This window comes from Ambystoma mexicanum, chromosome 9 (genome assembly GCF_040938575.1).
Source record: "Ambystoma mexicanum isolate Mex_15411 chromosome 9, UKY_AmexF1_1, whole genome shotgun sequence".
NCBI lineage: Eukaryota > Metazoa > Chordata > Amphibia > Caudata > Ambystomatidae > Ambystoma > Ambystoma mexicanum.
Genome location: NC_090931.1, coordinates 429,364,059 through 429,385,198, shown reverse-complemented (window position 1 = coordinate 429,385,198; position 21,140 = coordinate 429,364,059). Strand labels below are relative to the sequence as shown.

The 21,140-nt window shown below is 41.9% G+C and overlaps 1 protein-coding gene across 1 annotated transcript in view; it reads left to right on the top strand.

Moving 5' to 3' along the window:
* LOC138488129 (complement factor B-like) overlaps window positions 1-21,140 on the top strand; it is a 1,604,240-nt gene that overhangs the window by 987,000 nt on the left and 596,100 nt on the right. Inside the window, exons 11-12 of the mRNA XM_069614892.1 lie at window positions 1,716-1,843; window positions 2,224-2,338. Of these exons, the coding sequence (XP_069470993.1) occupies window positions 1,716-1,843; window positions 2,224-2,338 (243 nt within the window). The remainder of the gene's footprint in view (window positions 1-1,715; window positions 1,844-2,223; window positions 2,339-21,140) is intronic.

Below are 21,140 nucleotides of genomic sequence, written 5' to 3'. Positions count from 1 at the left end.
TATCCATCATCTTCATTAAATAAAAGCAAGTCATCCTCATCGCCTTTTTTCCATGAGGTTAGTTCAGGTACAATGTTGCCAGTTAACCAATTCCAATTACTTAATAATTGTAAGATGCCAGTCTCGTCATATGTCACCCTTTTATGATGGCCATATTACCTTTATTAATTTGAGGTAATTAGTCATTAATTGGTTCCAAATTAGAGGTTCACACAATCTGTGGGCCTTATATATACACTTACAGGTTTACTATTAAAACTAGCTTTTTAATATTGGGCATTACACTTATATTTCTCTCCCTTTGAGCCTTCATCCCCTCAATGCCTGACTGTAAGTATATGTCTTTCTTTTCTAGTATCTCTCTGATCATTGCTCATTCAGTGCACATTAGTTTCATTTTTTTTAAAGTTATTCTTTTTAATATTCTTAATGCTTCTTATCCATGCAGGATCCATTATGGAGTTTTTATGGTCATGACAAAGGTGTGTAAAAAATCATATGCCAAAATATCTATTTGATGTGGACCCTTGCTACTGCAACTGATAATATGAAGTGTTTGGTTACATTTTCCCCCTTTTATTGCAGTTTCTGTGTGTTATGCATTGAGTCTTAGTCTACGATTTGTGTGCTGTTTTTGAATTTCTCATGTTTCTCCTACATATTTATGTTTATTGTTCATTGCATATGATTCTCTATTTATGATATTTTTAATATTGATCTTATACTTCAGAAATCATGGCATATTCTTCTGTAACTTTGTATAATTAAATATCCTAATTGCATGTTGTTGAGTTACTAAAATGAAATTACATAACTATAGGATATCAGGTATGAACCTTCACTGGTTTGAGGTTTAATTGCAAATTAACTTCTTTTAAATGTCAAAATGACAGGCTTATCAAAATTGATATAAATTAACTTCTAAAAGAAATAACATTTTGCTTAAAATGTCATTCTGAGTTCCATGTTGTAGCTGCGGTTACCTTCTTTAACTCACAGATCTTCTTTGAAAGGGACAGGGTCGCTAACTGTATAACAACCATGAACATATACATGACTAGTGTTGACGGGTACGGAAACTTTGCGTCACTGTTGTCAGTCATTCTAATTCGTCACTGTACAGGATTTGTTGGGCATCATGTGAGCGTTTCCCTGCCATGACAGAGACTAAGGGTGGGCAACCAACCCAAAGGCCATCAACTGGTATTTTGGGGAGGTACCCAACCCCGTTGGTCTTCCCCCTAAATGTCCCCATAGCCAGGCAGGAGATTGTGCCACAATAGCTAGTTACCTAAAGCCTGCACAGACCATAAGGAGAGATTTGGTTTCTTAGACATATTGAAATGTGGGTCTACAAGAACTGTGAGGCAGATTAATCTAAGTGTATGATGATTGTTTGCTGACCCAGCAGTAAGAAGGGGCTATTATATGTTTTATTGGTTGTAGGTAGCTTTAAACTAGCTATTATGACAAAATCACCATGGAAAAAAAGAGAGACACACATTTTAAAAGCTTTTATCTAAGATGTTGAAATTATATATTTTATTAGTTTTATTTTAATTGTTTATCTGTTGTAAATGTATGTATTCTTTTACTCCGCCAAAGTGGCACTTGTGCTAATCAAATAAAAACTGATTTGTATAATAAATGTACTGTATGTACCAGGAACTGAAATGCCCAAATACCTTACAATAGTTCTTCCCTATTCTTTTCAGATCCTGTTGATCTCTATTCTAAGTGTGGAGTACAAGGTACCATTGTGGAAAGGCCCTTGGGACGCATTTTTAAGGGAACAAAGGCTTCAGTTGGGGATTGGCCATGGCAGGCTTACATCTCTCTTCCTGTAAGACTCAGTATGGTGCACCCTTTGTGATAGAATACAAAAGATGTGTTTGTGGTGTGTGTGTTTACAATATTTGGTTAATAATGTTTGGCTAAGAGGTCATCATTTGAAATTGCATGAAAACCACATTATTTGAGGGTTTCACGTGTATTGTGTGCACAAAGGGCAAAGTGTAGGGGATCTTTCATGCAAACTAGTAGAATATTGTCAGATTTGAAGGATAGATCATCACAAATATGGCTTTTGTTTTCAGACTCCTGGGGGTTATTATCAGTATCATTGTATTGTATTATCCCTGTCAGAATATTTATTTTCAAGTGAAAACTTTTCTGTTAGGTTTCATTACAAGAGTTTAATTCTCATGCCATGATGTGTTTTAGGGCAATTTCTGTGGAGGCTCTGTGATTGGGAAAAAATGGATCCTGAGTGCAGCGCACTGCTTTGATGATGAAGCAGGAAATTTGCTGAAGCCAAAAGATGTCCTTGTCTCTGTTGGTAAGGAAGGGAAGTGGCTTGCTGTTGTCTTGTTTAGGGGTTCACAGAATGAGCTGCACAAACTCTGCTATTTTCAGAATTTTGGCTCAGGTCACCTGAATATTATGACTGTAGTATTTTAAGTTTATTTAATTTGCTTTTAATGAGTTTGCCTCCCAATTAACATTGCTGTTCCTTGACTATTAAATGATTGTCCATTGTTCAGGGTCAAGTGCTGACAAGTACTTCCCCGATATTGTTGACAAAACCCCCACAGTCATATGACTAACCACCTTCACAGAGATACCAGGACATCAATTACAAACTATCAAAAGGAGCTAATAGGCAATTCCTGGTGGATGGTTGGGAGCTTGCTGCATATCCACCCTTAATCACAGAAAAAGGGTGTTGGGCAGTATAGCACTTTCGAGCCATGATCCAAACACCCTGAATTGCCATTAAGACACATAAAAACAAAAGTGTATCCTACCATTCTTCTTCATTATACTATTAAACAACCACTCACTATAAACATAAACCCAAATCCAGATAGCTCAAAGTTAAGCACTCACTTCTGACATATGGGTTCTTCCTGCACCATTTAAATAAGAATTCCGACACAGGTTACTGATTCTTTTATTATCTTAGACCAATATTTCGAGTAGTAATAAATTGGGTAACAGTAACACCTGGTCTTAACAGTGCTGCAAAATCGCAACAACTGCAGTAGCAAGTACTATATGAAAAATAAGCTATAATAAAGCAGTTGTTAGTTTCATAATTACTGGAACACCTTGACATCATCCCTACCATCCTATCCCTGCCACCATACAGTCAGATTCGCCTGTGTTCTAGGGTTTATTGGTTGATAGATTTTATTCCAAGCATACCACCAGTACCTTGAACAAGATCAAATCCCATTAGCTGTGTAATGACATGGATATAAACCAACAGACTACACCACACCAGTGATTAAGGAGCCAAAAGTATTTTCTTTATTCACTGGTTCTACCGTTCTTATTTATTTTAAGTTGATTTTATTTTAAAATATGTATGAAGTGCACCCTGGCCCAATGCAGTGGGGCACTATACAAATTACATATATAGATTATTAAAATCAAAACACAATAAAATATCAATCAATAATAATGAACAGTCATATTATAGTTAAAAATGAGCAAGAACACAGTGTGAAAATAACCATAAATAACCATAAATGCTCAGTACATAAAGCAAATAGCAAGCTACGGGACAGCAAGCTGAAAAGGGTGTGTTTTAATAGTCTCCTGAACTCCATGACTAATGGGCGAAGATCAATGGAATCCCATTGCATCAGGGGGAATAGCATTTCAAGCATGTTGGGCAGCAGCTGAAAAGCCTTGATGGGAGAAACCGGGGCTTTAACAAGGTGTACAAGATTAGCACTTCTCATTAGTCTAGAACCTCCAAAGGTGATCAGTTTCTCATCAAGATAGGGGGGAAGCCCGACGACCACCTCCAAATCTTGAATAATGTGCAAAAGTGAATAAGAAGCCAATGCAGATAATTTAAAATAGGAGTCATATGCTTTACTTTCCAGACAAGAGAGATGAAATGAGCCGCTAAGTGTAGAACCATTTTCAGAAAAACCAAAGAAGTGGCAAGAAAGCCCATGAAAATGGCATTGCAGCCATCTAGTTAGGATAGACATAATGTCTGGATCGAGGCCATCTAGTTAGGATAGAAATAAAGTCTGGACCGAGGTTCAGCAGTCTGAGGGAGGAATTAATGGTTTCATCTTCCAGAGAAGAATCAACTGAGAAAGAAAAAAATTGAGAAGGACAATAAATATGAGATCTGAAGTTTAGGTTGGAATTAATTATGAAACCAAGAGATATGACAGAGGACACCAGGTGGGGGGTGATGTCAAATGAAGCAAGTTAGGTGAGCTACTCCTGAAAGGGTGATAGGGATTTGGAAGAATAGGGTACCAGTATAAATCTGTTTTCCAAGAAGCTTAGTTTATAAGAAAGTAGAAAAATCCAGATACCACTGTGACATACCCGATAGAGGGTGATGTCATTTGGAGAGGACACTTTAAGATAGATCTGTGTGTCACCCAGGTACTGGGGAATCATGTGAACCATCTAAGAAACCACGTCTCACAGAGGTCCTGTGGAGGTGTTAAACAACATGGGTGACAATACCCGTGTGTAAGATCCCCATATATATCTTCCATTCCCTCCCCTTTTGCTTGTCACTCTCTGGGGAAAGGAAGTTACTAGTGTAAGCATATCTCCCCCAATCAGTTCTGAAATGCTCTCGTAACTTGTATGTAATGAAAATTGAGGGGGAGAGAACAGATTAACGGATGTTCGATTTCAGTCTCAGACCACCACAAATGAAATCAATAGCTTCTCCACAGCTTCAGTTACTCAATGATCAACCTGAGCAACAAAAAAGACTCCAGTTCCGCAGTTCATTAGGATTTTGAGGGAAAATCCCCAACACTCAGTCCTTTGGTCACTTTTTTGTCACAAGACTTTTCTGGTCATCTCTTTGGCCGCAGTGGTGAGGTGACCATCTCAAGTCCTTGTAGCTGTCGCAGCATACTGGCCACAAGGTATAACAAAAGCTGTCATTTTACTTGCTCTGGCATGGAAAAGCCATACCTGCTCTTTGGCCCCCATTTTCCAGATTTAGGTTTTTGATGGTCTTATCACCTTCCCTACATGGGGTCCTGATAGCTACCCTTGGCCCTGCTTCATTAAACCTGCACTGATCCTGGCCCTCCTCATCGTGCCATCACATTCTTATTCCCCCTCACACTGTGGAATCTGCTTTAAACATAGCTCCTGCCTCAGGAAGTGCATGCCCCTGTGCAACTTCCACTTCTGAGTAGTTCTGCTCTTAAAAGGCCGCTCCTCATCCTCCTGTTCCCCAGTTGCTAATCCCTAATGTTCGCTTCCTTCCTCCCAACTTCTGGTTGCCTCTAATTCCCACCAGCTGTTCTCCACCTTCCTCTACCTGCTGCATAACATCTTCACCCCTCTGGTTCATTACCTTCTTCTACATGTTATTCTCCTTTCTTCTACCCTCTGATGATCTACATCGTCCTCCATTTGCTGCTCTCCAACCCCCGCCCTCGGATGTTCTTCATCTTCCAGAATATGCTGCTCTCTCTTGCTCACAATCTTCATCCCTCCTTCATTTCCTTATACTTTCCCCTCCTCCTTACTCAACTCACACCAAAATCTGTTTTTCTCCTGCGCACGTGCCCACCCAGCAAAAATTAATTCTTGCCTTCCCTTTTTTCTTTGATCTTCTCCACCCCTCAGGGTTGGGCCCAGGGTTAGAAGTTTCAGGTGTGTCTGGTTACTCTTTTGGTTTTTCCATGGTACGTTTTGAAAAGACATTGTGGATCCATTATTTTGTGACCCGGTGGAAGTAATGAACGTATAGGCAGAACTGTGGCTTTAAGAAGTCTGTCTGCCATTTTGAAAGTAACTCGAGTGCATTCCCACAGATGTGTGGATCTGCCCCAGGAGCTGAGCTGTATTTGTTGGTTAGTTCAAAACTTGCACAGTTCATAAAAGAGAAAAAAGGATATAAAGTTACAATTTTACAAAAAATTAATTTCTTAAAAATGAAACATATTTGATAAATGACTGCATAATGCATATACTAAACTATATTGTATAAATACGATTTATACAAAAAACATTCCTATAGATTAAAATATAAATCAGTGGGAATTTACATTTTAAAAACAATTAAATGTATCTTTCTAAGAAAATGTACAACTGCTATTATTAGGACATTGTTATTCCCACTGTACTGGCTTCCCCACAATTCATCAGTATTTAGCCATTTATCATAACATAAAGCTCTAAAAATAAATTCAATCGCAAACATGGTAGCAGGGGCCAGTTTACCATAACATGTTTCAGGCACTCTATTTCTAAGAGTTGTTCACAGAATCTACAAATATTTGATGGATTTGGAGCAATACTCCTGATGCTTGTAATCTCTCGTAAGGATCAGGTTTACTCTCAATCTTAGAAAAGCATTTTTATATCTTGCATCTGGAAAAATCTGTAAATAGCTGGAAAGAGTACCCTGTTTCTTATTTTCCAGTGCCATAATATTATACAGTTTGTATTTATGTCTCCCATCACATGTCTTACACCAATCACGTTCATAGAGTCTCCTTTTAACAGCAAAGATGTTTATTTTCAAGTCTTCTTGAGTCAGATTCCGTTTTTTCAGTACATCTTGACATTTCTGCTTAAGGGAACTCAACATTCGCAAATGCATCCTTTCCTTTTGTTGTAGGAGATTGTAAGAGAGGGTATTTTCATTTGCCATTAAGATTTTCCTATGCAAAAGGAGTATTCTCTATATGTAATGTGCTTGAATAGAGATTAAACCCAATTTGTATCACAGAATAATAATAGGTACACAATTGGGCAACAATAGCATCTTCAGCCACATTTTCCCTTCCAACGTTTCAAGTATTGTCAGATCTACTAAATGGCTGATCTCTAAACCATACATAATTGTTGTTATGACTTTAGTCCGATAAAAATGTATCAGCGGTTATAGTACATTTCCCATACCTTCTTTTTATATATTTGATTTGTACCCCAAATTGTTCTACTTGTATATATAATTGTTTCTCTGAATCAGTTTTACATGGTCTGGAAACCAGGTAGAAGCACAGGTATTTAATTTAATGTACTATTTCCAGTTTCTCAGTGCCTAGTTCCATACAAAATTTGCTCTAGAAAATCGGATTCTTTTTGCTTTATTTACATACATTTTTAATTCATTATCCTTAGTGTAAAGATGAAATTGATTAATCAAACCTTGTAGACCAGTAGGGGTGTGATGCATTAGGATCCCATCATCTGCATTGGTAATCCAAAACATTTTACTTTCTGCCAATTTGGGCAAAATAAAGGAAGTATTCCCCCATATCTGAGTAGTAGAGATTGAAAAGGCATGATGCTAATACGCACCCTTGCCGAAGTCCTTTAATTGTTGGTATTTCTTTTGATAAGTCTCCCTGCTGATTCATAAAACCTCTTGATTTCTTATTTGTTTGTAAGTTAATCAGAACATTTAGAAGTGTATCCGCGAGTTGGCAATTACATAGTTTGTTCCACAATCGTCCACTATCCACCATATCAAAAGCCAAAGAGATATCTATACAAGTTACGTATAGAGGTACATAATTCCTACTGCATGCTTTTTTAGCAGAAATGTGTTACGCTCACCTGGTATCTACGGGGATGCCACCCAGCTCTGGTTGGATGATTTGCACTCGCGAACCCTCTCCCGGTCCCTTGGTAAGGCCTCTGGTTAAAGATGGGCCTGCAATATAGGAGAGCTGGATTCAATACCAGATTGTCTTTATGTTTTCCCACCTCCCTTTGCCTCAACTCCTTCCTCTCCCTTGGGCCCTCTCCTGACCTTAATATTGTAGAAGGTGGATTCTCCGTCCTGCTCCTCGTGGCAGGGGCGCGTGGATGTGGGGGGCGAGCAGCGACCAAGTTACTTCACTGGTGCAAGCCTCCCCCTGTGGGAATCCAGGCCTGCTGCGACTTCTTAGGTTTGCTTCTTTACAGTCTTTATATGCAGTTCTTATGTTCCTCTTAGTTCGAATAATAATGTCTTGCTTCTTTCATTTTAGGTATGGAAAGGTATTTTGGAGTTGTCATGCAGTTTGAAGATGAGCTTGGGACGGTAGGCGAAAGCGCGGCGTGCGCGATGCTGTCCGGTGAGTAATGCGCGATGCGTGGCGCTGTTTCGCCCTTTATGTTGCTAACCTGTGTCTTTTCTCTCCTTGCAGGTTGCGATGTCCCTCGCCGAGCGCAATAATGTTCCAGCAATCATACTGACCAGGAGATGACTACCCATGTAAGAATTGTGTGGCTTTCTTCATTCGGAAGGAAACGTGAGTAAACGCTTACTAATGCTGTCTTTCTTTCTCCTCTTTCCAGTTTATGGTATTCTAGGATGCATGCGGTGCCGGATGATGGAGTTCGTACCTTCATGTGAGTGGAACTGAAGTCGGCGATGGATTGAAGACAGGATACTGTTCTAGGTAAGTTTTGTAGTGTTCTTTCTCTCTCTGCAGGTTCTTGGTTTCAGGTAAGCTGGCATCAAAGAACTGGACACGGTGAGCGTTACGCTGCCCACAGCAGAATAACGCAAAGCATGTTCTGCTGTTTGGGTGTGGTTTAAATAGTCTAAGGTAAAGTAGTCCAGGTAAAATAGTACCAGGCCTGCCACACCCAAAGTAGTCCAAGTAAAGTAGTCCCAGGCATGCCACACCCAAAAGACTAGACCGCATTGCTCAGTTCCTTGTAACTGAGCTATTTGTGTACCTCCATGTTGGCTGAACCCCCCAAGCTAAATAGTCCCATGTAAATAGTCCCATTCTAATGTTGGTCTTCATGATGGTTATGAGCCTGGCGCCAAAGACTGACTCCAAGAGAGTCTTGGATGAGGTTTTAAGGCCTTTGACCTGGCCCTAACTGGAAGGCTGAGTTGCCAGTGAGGGCAGGGGCAGTGGTAATGACAGCACTCCCCCCCCCCCCAAGGCCCCTCTCAAGGTAGCACTTCTGCCTGATCCTGGTTTGGCTGGGTAATTCTGATGGAACTTTTTAATTAAGCGAGGTGCATGGATGTATTCACTAGGTTCCCATGATCTGTATTGAGGGCCGTATCCCTTCCAATCAACTAAGTAGTATAGTTTGGATCTGGTGTATTTTGAGTCTAGGATATCCTTTACTTCAAACTCTGGTTCTCCGTCAACTAATACTGGTTTTGGTGGTTTTGTAACCCGAGTACCGGGTTGTACCAGTTTCAGGAGTGATACGTGAAACACAGGATGAATCTGCATAGTGGGTGGTAGGGCTAATTTAACTGCCACTGGATTTATTATGGATTCAATAGAATAAGGCCTCAGATATCGGGGACGAAAGGTCTGAGTCCCTATTATGGGCACAATTTTTGATGCTAACCTGACCTTGTCTCCAATTTGATAGTCGGGGGCTTGATTACGATGTTGGTCAGCAAATTTCTTTTGTTATTGTATATAACAAACAAAAATTCACCATTTAGTGGTTTTCAAAATATAGTTATTTCCACACTTATTGTAAAAAAACAATAACTCGATTTTTGTAAAAATATTGTGATTCTTATTCCCAAAGTATATAGTTGAATAAATGACAATTCCTAACAATGTTACAACTTCACATGTTGGAAATCCTAAGTATACAAAATTTCCTTATTAATGCGCTTTTTCATACTACGAACCCAATGGTCTGTTAAGGTGAACCATTACACACAAATTCTTTTTCAATCAATTAACAAGTTCATGAAAAACATTGCACATTGGATGATCCTTGTGTGTCTAAGCACTCTACGCGTTTCGGGGATATGGTCCCTTTCTTCAGGATTTGTTCACCCTTTTGTATCGGTTCTTTCAACCTAGGAGATATAGTTGATAATGTAATGTTTTAATATAATACTCATTTTAACATAATTATCTAATTACAAGTCTGTCATATTTTAATGATCCATAATCACCTGAACATTCAATGTGTAAGATGCGCTGTATTGGTCGATGTTCAATCAAATTCAGTGGCCTTCTATTAGCTTGATCTCCTTGATCTCCTAATTCGGAGAGTATGGTAACCTAAAATCAAGGATATATATTAAGCATGAGCTGTAAAAACAGGAAAAGTCCTGTATGTAAATAAGGAGCTAATCGTTGTTAAAAATTCTCATTAGAATGCTAACCTCAAGAGTTTTATCAAGATAAAATACATGAAGCATATTAAACAAGGTGTTGCATTTTCTTGTCATAAATGACTCTAGGTCATGGGGAGTGATCAGTGGTAGTTAGTTGCAACTGATATTCAAAAGTATGGTCTATTACAAATTCTGTGATGGTAACTATTGGTTAATCAAACTACGCTTACCACTTGAACGAGGACTTAGTCACTCCGACACCTGTACTAAACAACCATAAAGGGACTAACATCTGAAGGGACTAACATCAGGTAAAATTACATAGAGTACTGTAAAATTAAAATACTCCTTTTTCTTGTAGAAGATACTCTAAGATTTTTTTCATGTTTTTTCATGATTAATTGGCGTGGAATTAAAAATGTAATCAATTTTTAAAAAAAAAGAAATATCAACAATATTCCGATCGGGAGATTCACTGGGCTTGTTGCTGCCTTTCAAGGCACTTTTGAGAAATCCCCTCTTTTGAATATGGTACGATCTCTGTGGATCACCAACATGATAGATACGGGCAGATTTCAAAATAGGGATCAGTATTGGGACGCGAACTGTAGAAATTACGTCACCACGTTACGTGACGTATAAGATAAACAATGTGACATCATCACGCCATTGCATGATGATGTCACACCATAATAGACGGCCATTTTCTTTACCATTCAAATGCGGACAACGAATGCAAACAGATGCTCGCAGGACAGTCTGTAAATCAGGTATTTCTGGGAATTGAGAGATAGGGGATCTTTTTATCCGCTCCTCTAGAGGAGCTAGCAATAGTAATCTCAACAGGCTGACACATGAAGTCCTTTTAAATTACAGAGTGAACCAGGGAAGCACTACAAGCAACCTTGCCAGCTACCTTGTTGGGGTATATACCCAGACTTTTGGGACTTCACGGGGCATCCTTGGATAGGAGTCTCACACAAGTGGGAAGCGTAGTATGATTAACCAATAGTTACCATCACGGAATTTGTAATAGACCATACTTTTGAATATCAGTTGCAACTAACTACCACTGATCACTCCCCATGACCTAGAGTCATTTATGACAAGAAAATGCAACACCTTGTTTAATATGCTTCATGTATTTTATCTTGATAAAACTCTTGAGGTTAGCATTCTAATGAGAATTTTTAACAACGATTAGCTCCTTATTTACATACAGGACTTTTCCTGTTTTTACAGCTCATGCTAAATATATATCCTTGATTTTAGGTTACCATACTCTCCAAAGTAGGAGATCAAGCTAATAGAAGGCCACTGAATTTGATTGAACATCGACCAATAGAGCGCATCTTACACATTGAATGTTCAGGTGATTATGGATCATTAAAATATGACAGACTTGTAATTAGATAAATATGTTAAAATGAGTATTATATTAAAACATTACTTTATCAACTATATCTCCTAGGTTGACAGAACAGATACAAAAGAAAGGGTGAACAAATCCTGAAGAAGGGGACCATATCCCCGAAACGCGTGGAGTGCTTATACACACAAGGATCATCCAATGTGCAATGTTTTTCATGAACTTGTTAATTGATTGAAAAAGAATGTGTGTGTTTAATTGTTCACCTAAACAGACCATTGGGTTTGTAGTATGAAAAAGCGCATTATTAAGGACATTTTGTATACTTATGATTTCCAACATGTGAAGTTGTAACATTATTAGAAATTGTCATTTATTCAACTATATACTTTGGAAATAAGAATCACAATATTTTTACAAAAATCGAGTTATTGTTTTTTTACAATAAGTGTGGAAATAACTATATTTTGAAAACCACTAAATGGTGAAATTTTTGTTTTTTATATACAATAACATTTGGGTGTGCAGGGGACGGGAGAGTTCCACAGATTTGTGGACGACTGTTGTTGTTACATTGGTTAAGTACAACCTAGTGCCAAGGTTGGTTTTCTCCACGGCACCCCACTAATTATCTTTAAAAACCCACAAATTAGTACATGTATTTAGGTGTGCACAGGGCCATTTTGTTTACAGTTTCAGCAAATTTATTTTGTCTCGTCTTGGCTTGGAGTAAATGTTCTGCTGCTTCTTTGAAGGCCTGGGAAATAGTCGTATGTAGGGTTTTAACCGCTGGCATTTCCAAAGGGGTTGGGAGATCCAATTCTGAAGTACGTGGATGTCTACCATATACAGTGTAGGAAGGGGTTTGACCAGTGCTGGTGTGTAAAGAATTATTATAGGCATATTCAGCTATCCATAACAAGTCCTTCCAATTTCTTTCCACTTGATGTAACATGCAACGTAAGTATTGCTCTAGGGTTTGGTTTGTTCTTTCTGTTTGAGGATGGTGACTTGTGGATAGTCGAATGTCAATTTGGGCCATTGAACAGCATTTCCTCCAGAAGTTGGATACAAACTGACTACCTCGATCTGAGATCAAGACCGATGGAAAGCCATGTAGCCATACAATTTCCTCCAGGAATACTTTTGCTAAATTGGATGCATTAGGTAGACCCTTAAAAGGAATAAAGTGTGCCATTTTAGAGAACAAGTCTACAACTACTAAGATGGTGTTGAATCCTTGACTGGGAGGTAGATCTGTAATGAAATCAAGGGACCGTGTGTGCCATGGTGCGGGAGGAATTTCCAATGGTTGGAGAAGACCAGCTGGTTTCTGCTTTTGGGACTTGTTTTGTGCACACACACTGCAAGATTGGATAAATTGTATGATGTCTTTACGCCATGTGGGCCACCAATAGTTTCGTTTTACTTTAGCTAGAGTTTTGGCAATTCCAGGATGACCTTCAATCAGGGAGTCGTGATAACCTGAAATAACCTGCTCTTGTAAATCTTTACTTGGCAAGTATAGACGGTTCCTAAAATATGGTAACTGGTCTTTAATCGTGTAATGTTCTCCCTGAGCACACCACACTTGTGAGAAAGTGGATCCATTAAGAGTTGGATCTTGTTTTGGAATTCACCCTGTGTCAATGTTGTCGTAAAACCCAGGAGTTTGTCTTCTGGAATGATGGCTACTGGATCTGGAGTTATGTATACCTTTTCATCAACACCCATGCGGGACAAGGCATCAGCCTTTCCGCTTCGGACTCCTGACTGGTAGGTGATCACATATTCAGCAATGAAAAGAGCCCACCGCAGTTGACGGGATGATTGAACCTTTGCTGTTTTTAGGTATTGCAGGTTTCGATGATCAGTTATGACCGTGACAGTATGTATAGCACCAAGGAGATAGTGTTGCCATGCGTTGAAAGCTGATTTTATAGCCAAGAGTTCTTTGTCTGTGATAGCATAGTTGAGTTCGGGAGGTGAGAATTTTCATGACCATAAGGCCAGAGGGTGTAACTGGCCAGTTCCTGGGTCCCTTTGCGAGAGAACAGCTCCCATAGCCATGCTAGAGGCATCTGTTTCAACTATATAAGGGCTATCTGGGCGAGGATGCCATAGAACTGGAGCAGAAGTGAATGTTTTCTTAGGTTCTTGAAAGGCCTTCTTTGCTTCTTCGATCCAATGGAACTTTTTATTGTTTTTTCTCAATAGTGATGTACTATTTGGGAAAAATCTGGGAGGAATCGGCGGTAAAAGTTTGCAAAGCCCAACATACTCTGGATTCCTTTAAATGAAGTTGGTGACTGCAAGTTAAGAATGGCATCTACCTTGTGCCTATCCATTCTGATACCTTTTGGTGTGAGGATAAAACCAAGGAACTCCACTTCGGTGACATGAAAAGAGCATTTTTCGAGTTTAGCATACAGTTTATGTTGGCAGAGTTTAGTAAGGACGGAGCGGACATGCCTGACATGGTCTTCTTTTGTAGCAGAATACACTAAGATGTCATTAATGTAAACCAGGGCGCAAACGTCGATGAACTCCTGCAAAACATCATTCATAAAGTACTGGAAAGCAGCGGGAGCGTTGCAAAGTCCAAAAGCCATTACCTGGTATTCATACAAGCTGTATTTTGTACGAAAGGCGGTTTTCCATTTGTCTCCTTTCTTCACTCGAACAAGATGGTACGGCCCCCTAAGGTTCAGTTTGGTATAGATTTGGGCGTCTTTGACTTGATCCAATAATTCGGGAATAAGGGGCAGTGGATAACATGTTTTTACTGTGATCTGGTTTAATGCGTGATAGTCGATGCAAGTCCTCAAATCTCCTTCCTTCTTAGGTACGAAGAATAAGGGACTGGCTGCCGGTGATTTAGACGGGCGGATAAATCCATTTGCCAGGTACTGATCAAGATAAGATTTCAAATGGAGGTTTTCTGGTTCAGTAAGTGCATAGATTCGGCCACAAGGAATTTGCGCACCAGTTATGAGGTCGATCTGACAATCGTAGTGCCTGTGCGGTGGTAGAGTATTTGCTTGTTCTTTCTGGAACACGTCTTGAAAATCTTGGTATTCATTTGGTAGAGTACTAGTCACACCTAGTACAATCGCCGACGTACTGGGAGTAGCAGATGTACATAAGTCTGTTTTCCCCTTTTCTTGGTAATAACAGGTGCAAGCACAATCATCGGAAAAGGCCAACTTCTTGGCATGCCAATCTATCTGTGAGCTACCAACCATGGCATTCCTAAGATTAGTCGAAACTGAGGACCTTTCATGAGATGGAATGCAATAGATTCTCTGTGTCCATCCTGGCACAGTAGGGTTAGTGCTGCTGTACATTGGGTTACTGGTCCGGAAGCTATTTCTGTCCCATCAACAGTAGTAACTTTTTCAGTAGTCGACTTAGAGCATAAGGGAAGCCACATCTCTGCTGCCAGTTCTTGGTCTACATAATTCCCCACTTCTCCGCTGTCTATGTATGCTTCGACAGCATGCATCCGAGACGGTTCTCGGTGATTGATAAAAATTACTGGTAATGCAAAGTGTGAGGTCTGTGGCTCATCCTCCTCGCTCGACAAGCGGACCTCTACACTTGCCGGGCTTGGTACTTTTCCGACTCTTTGTTATTATCTTCCTTCTCTGTGGCTCCAACAGTTCTCCTTGGTGGTTTCACTGGACATTCTTTGAGGAAATAGCCTGATTTTCCACAATATAGACATAATTGCTGTTGCCTTCTATTGTCTCTTTCAGTTTTAGTTAAAGGGGGCCGTACATCTCTGATTTGCATGGGTTCTACCGTGTTTCCCAATGTACGTGGAACATTATCCTTTGACCGGACATACACAGCTCGTGTGTCTAACCTTATCCGGTCCGCTTTTCGGTCTTGTAATCTGTGATCTAATTGCACCACAAGGTTGATGAATTCTCCACAGTCTTTAGGTGAGTTAACCACTTGAGCAAGGACATCCTTTAGTTCCCCTCGTAGACCCCGATGAAATATTGTGGTCCTTTTTTCCTCAGGCCACTCAGCTTCAACGACTAGTCTGTTAAATGTTGCTATATATGTAAGCAAGTCTTGACTTCCTTGACGGAGTGACAAAAGTTTGTTGTTTAATGCGTGGTCTTGGGTATGATGAGCAAAGAGTTTTTCCATTTTCATCTGGAAACCCCCAAAGTCATGTAACAACGGGTCATCCTGACTTACCAATGGTACCAACCAATCCACAGAACTGCCGCTCAGATATGACAAAACAAAAGCAACCCGCACTTGGTCATTAGGAAAAGCCCCAGGTCTGCAAAGGAAATGAAGACAACACTGGTTCATGAACGTTGCATACTTCTTGGGGTCCCCTGTAAATCGTTCAGGTGGAGCTAAAGGAACTGCCCCAGGAAGGGTTATTTGTACTGGATTGGTGGTAGAAGTTGGTACAGGTGCTGGCGGAATGTTACCAGGCAATGGGGTCTGTCCTGCCTGTGATTGGAGCAATTGTCTACTTATTTCGTCGATACGATCCTTAGTAACAATCAAATCCCTCCTAAGAGCATTGGTTTCTTGCCTGGCTGAATGTACTTCAGCGCGTAATTGTCCCAACAACTGAACTAACTGGTCAGTCTCTGAAGTCTCCATGATGCCCAGGTGGATAATATTATTGAGGCTTTGCGTTCTGTTACGCTCACCCGGTATCCACGGGGACGCCACCCAGCTCTGGTTGGATCATTTGCACTCTCGAACCCTCTCCCGGTTCCTTGGTAAGGCCTCTGGTTAAAGATGGGTCTGTAATATAGGAGAGCTGGATTCAATACCAGATTGTCTTTATGTTTTCCCACCTCCCTTGGCCTCAACTCCTTCCTCCCCCTTGGGCCCTCTCCTCACCTTAAAATTGTAGAAGGTGGATTCTCCGTCCTGCTCCTCGTGGCAGTGGCGCGTAGATGTGGGGGTCGAGCAGCGACCAAGTTACTTCACTGGTGCAAGCCCTCCCTGTGGGAATCCAGGCCTGCTGCGACTCCATAGGTTTGCTGCTTTACAATCTTTATATGCAGTTCTTATGTTCCTCTTAGTTCGAATAATAATGTCTTGTTTCTTTCCTTTTAGGTATGGAAAGGTATTTTGGAGTTGTCATGCAGTTTGAAGATGAGCAAGGGCCGGCAGGCGAAAGGGCGGTGTGCGCAATGATGTCCGGTGAGTAAAGCGCGATGCACGGCGCTGTTTCGCCTTTTAGATTGCTAACCTGTGTCTTTTCTCTCCTTGCAGGTTGCGATGTTCCTCGCCGAGCGCTGTAATGTTCCAGCAATGATACTGACCAGGAGATGACTACCCAGGTAAGAATTGTGTGGCTTACTTCATTCGGAAGGAAACGCGGGTAAACGCTTACTAATGCTGTCTTTCTTTCTCCTCTTTCCAGGTTATGGTATTCCAGGATGCATGCGGTGCCGGATGATGGAGTTTGCACCTTCAGGTGAGTGGAACTGAAGTCGGCGATGGATTGAAGACAGGATACTGTTCCAGGTAAGTTTCGTAGTGTTCTTTCTCTCTCTGCAGGTCCTTGGTTTCAGGTAAACTGGCATCAAAGAACTGGACACGGTGAGCATTACGCTGCCCACAGCAGAATAACGCAAAGCATTTTCTGCTGTTTGGGTGTGGTTTAAATAGTCCCAGGTAAAGTATTCCAGGTAAAATAGTCCCAGGCCTGCCACACCCAAATTAGTCCAGATAAAGTAGTCCCAGGCCTGCCACACCCAAAAGACTAGACCTCATAGCTCAGTTCCTTGTAACTGAAGTATGTGTGTGCCACCATGTTGGCTGAACCCCTCCCCCCTCCAAGTTAAATAGTCCAAAGTAAATAGTCCCATTCTAATTTTGGTCTTCATGATGGTTATGAGCCTGGCGCCAAAGCCGCCAGCACTGACTCCAAGAGAGTCTTGGATGAGATTTTAAGGCCTTTGACCTGGCCCTAACTGGAAGGCTGACTTGCCAGTGAGGGCCAGGGGCAGGGGTCATGACAAAATGTCCATAGTAAGCCCATTTCGGAACATAGTGATTCCTCTCCTAAATCCAGTTTGGAATTTCGACTGTGGACCTGCATGGTTAAACTTATCTATTTTCTTAGGGGTCATATATGTTCTGTGTGTTGTGTGTGATGTCTATTGCAGCCATGCGTTTCTAAATACCTTTTTATGGTATCCTTGCACTCTGGTCCACCGCCTGTCTTCCAGTGATTCCCCACCTCCTCCCAGTTCAATCTCATCTGGGTCACCTCTCTCCCGACCTTAGCCATCAGCAACTCCTTTATATGGGAGACCTTGTGGCTCCCTTCAGACATGTCTGCTTCACTTTGTTGTTATTTGCCTTAGACGACATAGCTATCGCCTTATCTCTGGTGTTCTTTTTCTTCCCCGGCATCGGTGGTGTTGCTGGCCACTGGCGTCTTACTCAGTAGGGGTTCTGCCTCCAAGCAGGTTTATTTTGGGCCTTGTCGAGCAGCTTTTTCACGATATGTTTTGCTGCATGCCTGGTTCAGTCTTCCAGTTGTTCCGTCCGTCTCTTTTAGAGCTGCTGCTGAGGGCTTGTTTGTGTTCTTTGTATGTCCTGCGCCTCCTTGCTTCCTCTCTGTTTTCTTCGCCTCGTTGTAGCTCGAAGCAGACTACTATGCGGACCCCCTATGTGCTGTTTTCCACAGCCTATCCCTTCTACGAGGATGGGGCTTTCTATCCTTCGCCGAAAGTCCTTCAAGGTGCCTTATTGAGCTTAGGTTGGGAGCGCACAATAAGACCAAGCTGGCATTCAGTAGTCGGTCGGAGTGATGTCCAGCTGCGCACGGGGAGCACATGTGCCAACAGTTTTTGAGGAGCACTGCACAGAGGTCTTATATTTGGCACGCGGTGTACACCTTTAATTACCTTTAAGTACCTCCTCAGAGGTACTCTGCCTTTCCTCTCCTTCCCCCAGAAGCTCACTGTCTCTCAAGCTCTGGTTCTCTCCAGGTTGGACTACTGTAACAGCCTCTTTCTAAACCTACCTGCCTCCACTCTCCGCCCTCTATAACTAATCAAGAACAGGACTGCAAGACATGTCCTCTGCCTCAATCCCTGGGATCGTATCTCTCCAGCTCTGAAATCCCTTCATTGCCTCCCAGTGGATGCAAGGATGAAATTTAAAACCCTCTGCATTGTCCACAAGGCTTTCTGGGCCCTGGGTCCAAAATACCTTCAGCTATCCCTCTGCAAATACCTCCCCTCTCGAGCCCTTCGCTCCTCTACCTCTAACTCCCTCAGGGTCAGTCGTTTTTCAAAGAAGCAAGCTGGGGGCAGATCTTCGGCAGGGGCCTCCTTTTGGAACAGCCTACCAGCCACCTTGAAAACTTGAGGAGAACCATCTGCGGTTCCGGAAGCACCTCAGTACCTTCCTCTTCGCTTCCGCCTTTGCCCCTCTTCTCCCCTCTGACCTGTTTTTCTCTCTTGGCACTTGCATCTGGACACCCTCTGTCTTTTGGGCCAGGTAACTGCTCACCCTGCCTCCATCCTGCACTACCTCCGGGCCTCCCATTGCACTGGGTTCTGTATCTGTACCCATACCGTCCCCCACTCTTCCTCTGCAATTATCAGATATACCCTATCTGACTAATCTTGCACTTGCCACTTGCTGGCTGCACTACCACTTTTTCATTGCCTGTATTTATTCATTTATTTAACCTTTCTTTTCTTTCCTCTTTTCTGCACTTTCCACTTCTCCCCCTTCTACGCACTTTCCCCATTTTCCCCTCTCCATGCACTTGGACGTTCTTAATGTCACTGGGCCTAGTAAGATCATTGTTTTTATTTTTTGTTCTCCCTTGTTCCCCTCCCTTTGCTTGGTTGCGCTCTGAAACTCTTGTACTAGCGCAATATAAATAAAATATATCATATCATGTACTTAGAGCCCTCAAGAGGTTGCTTAGTGCGCCTACGGGTTGCGTCTGCCGGAGGAATGCCGGAGTTGAATTAGTAATATGCGATTAGGGCTCCGTAGTGGGCTTTACCTCTCCACCTTAGTAGTTCCTGTCTCTACACCTCACACGGCATTAGCACCGTGCGCTGGCGGGTTTCAGCAACCAAGTTGCCTTCAGGTTTATGTGGACACTGCTATATGTCCCACGTTGCTCCTTCCATGTTGTGCGACTCCCTGCATCTCATTGGGCATCAGCTACACACTGGGCTTCCATCACCACCATGTCATATTCCGCCTTATTCTCCTTACTTGTTAGTTGTTGTGTGTCTTACTTCTCGTGTGCGTTATAGTTGTGCCCAGTCTCTCAGGTTTCAGTCTTGTTTTAATCCCTGTTGGCCACACTTTATTGCTCCCTGTGGCTGTGGTTCTGCTGTTGTCACGGTGGTTCCTGCCCCCTCACTCATGCGGGATGTCCCGGCATCCCTGCTACCACTTTGCTACCACTTTGATCTCCTTAGTTCTGTGCCAGTTGCTGTTTACTGTTATTTCCGAAACCGCCCGTGTTGTGGGGCTTTCGGATCCCCTTGTGTGACGAGCATACCTCGCCTTGGCAATCACGGCAGTTACCCCGCTGTGGGCAAGACTACACTGTGTATCCCTCTATTCGCTACAGTTGCTACTCAGCGAATATAGCGGTGTACGCCCCCACCTTTTTTTCCTTTCTTGATTTTCGGCTCAGTACGCTGCTGCTCTCTCCTTCGGCACGCAACCTTGTCCTCCGTTACAGTGTTGTCCGTGCTCGGGCCAGTTCCATCGTGATTTCAACCTTGCCGCTGCATTTGCACACAATCACCCTGATTCATGGAACTTTTTCCTCTGGGATTGCGCCATTATAAAACACTTCCATGAATCAGACCCAAAGTCTTTACGCCCAGTGTTTTCTTTCCATGCCGCCGCACTGTCACGCAGTTTCCTTACTTACGGATCTTTCTCGGTGGCGGCTTCGGTATTATTTAGTGCAGCTGGTCTGTCCTCCTGCAGTCATGCGGAATTGTAGCATTCCTCCTCATATCTCCAGCATGTTGCCACAGTGTTGCTCGGCAAACTTCAATCACTCATAACAATAAAATCCTTTGTCTCTAGCTTGCCGTCATTTTTGTTTCTGCTCCGATGAGAGACTCCTCAACTTTCTCAGCTTCTTATTCACCAGGTGGAGCACAGTTTCTTACTTTAGTTATTGCATTCTGTTCCCTGCATATTCCTCCGGCAGCTGTTCCAACTGCCGGTGAATTTGTTCAGTTTAAATGCATCTCTACACCAGGATCATGTAGGATCTGTAGGAGCTCTAGGAAAACACCTCTTATTGCATGGTTCCTTGGCCACGCCCCCTGAACACTATCCTATTGAGTTGATTTTCCAATGGCTAGGGTAGGCACTACGAAGATGATGTCCAACAGCCGGAGGGGCTGGTTGGCGATGCTTAAGCTCGACAAGGAGGCATTGGAAAGAATGACTAAATCCTAAGAAATTAAGACATTTCCTTAAAGCTGTGAATCATTTCAGAGGCCACAAAGGAAAGTGTCAGTATGAGTCTTTGTTTGAAACTATCCAGGACAGAGCTATTGGCAACAGCATCCCCACGTTCATGAGGTCCAGGATATAGAAAGGGATGCCCCATTGTTCAATGCAGAATGTAGAATCTTGAGAAGAAAATTCAATCACGATTTAAAGAGTGGTGTGTACATAGCTGGTCAGATTTATAGTTTAAAAATGGCATAT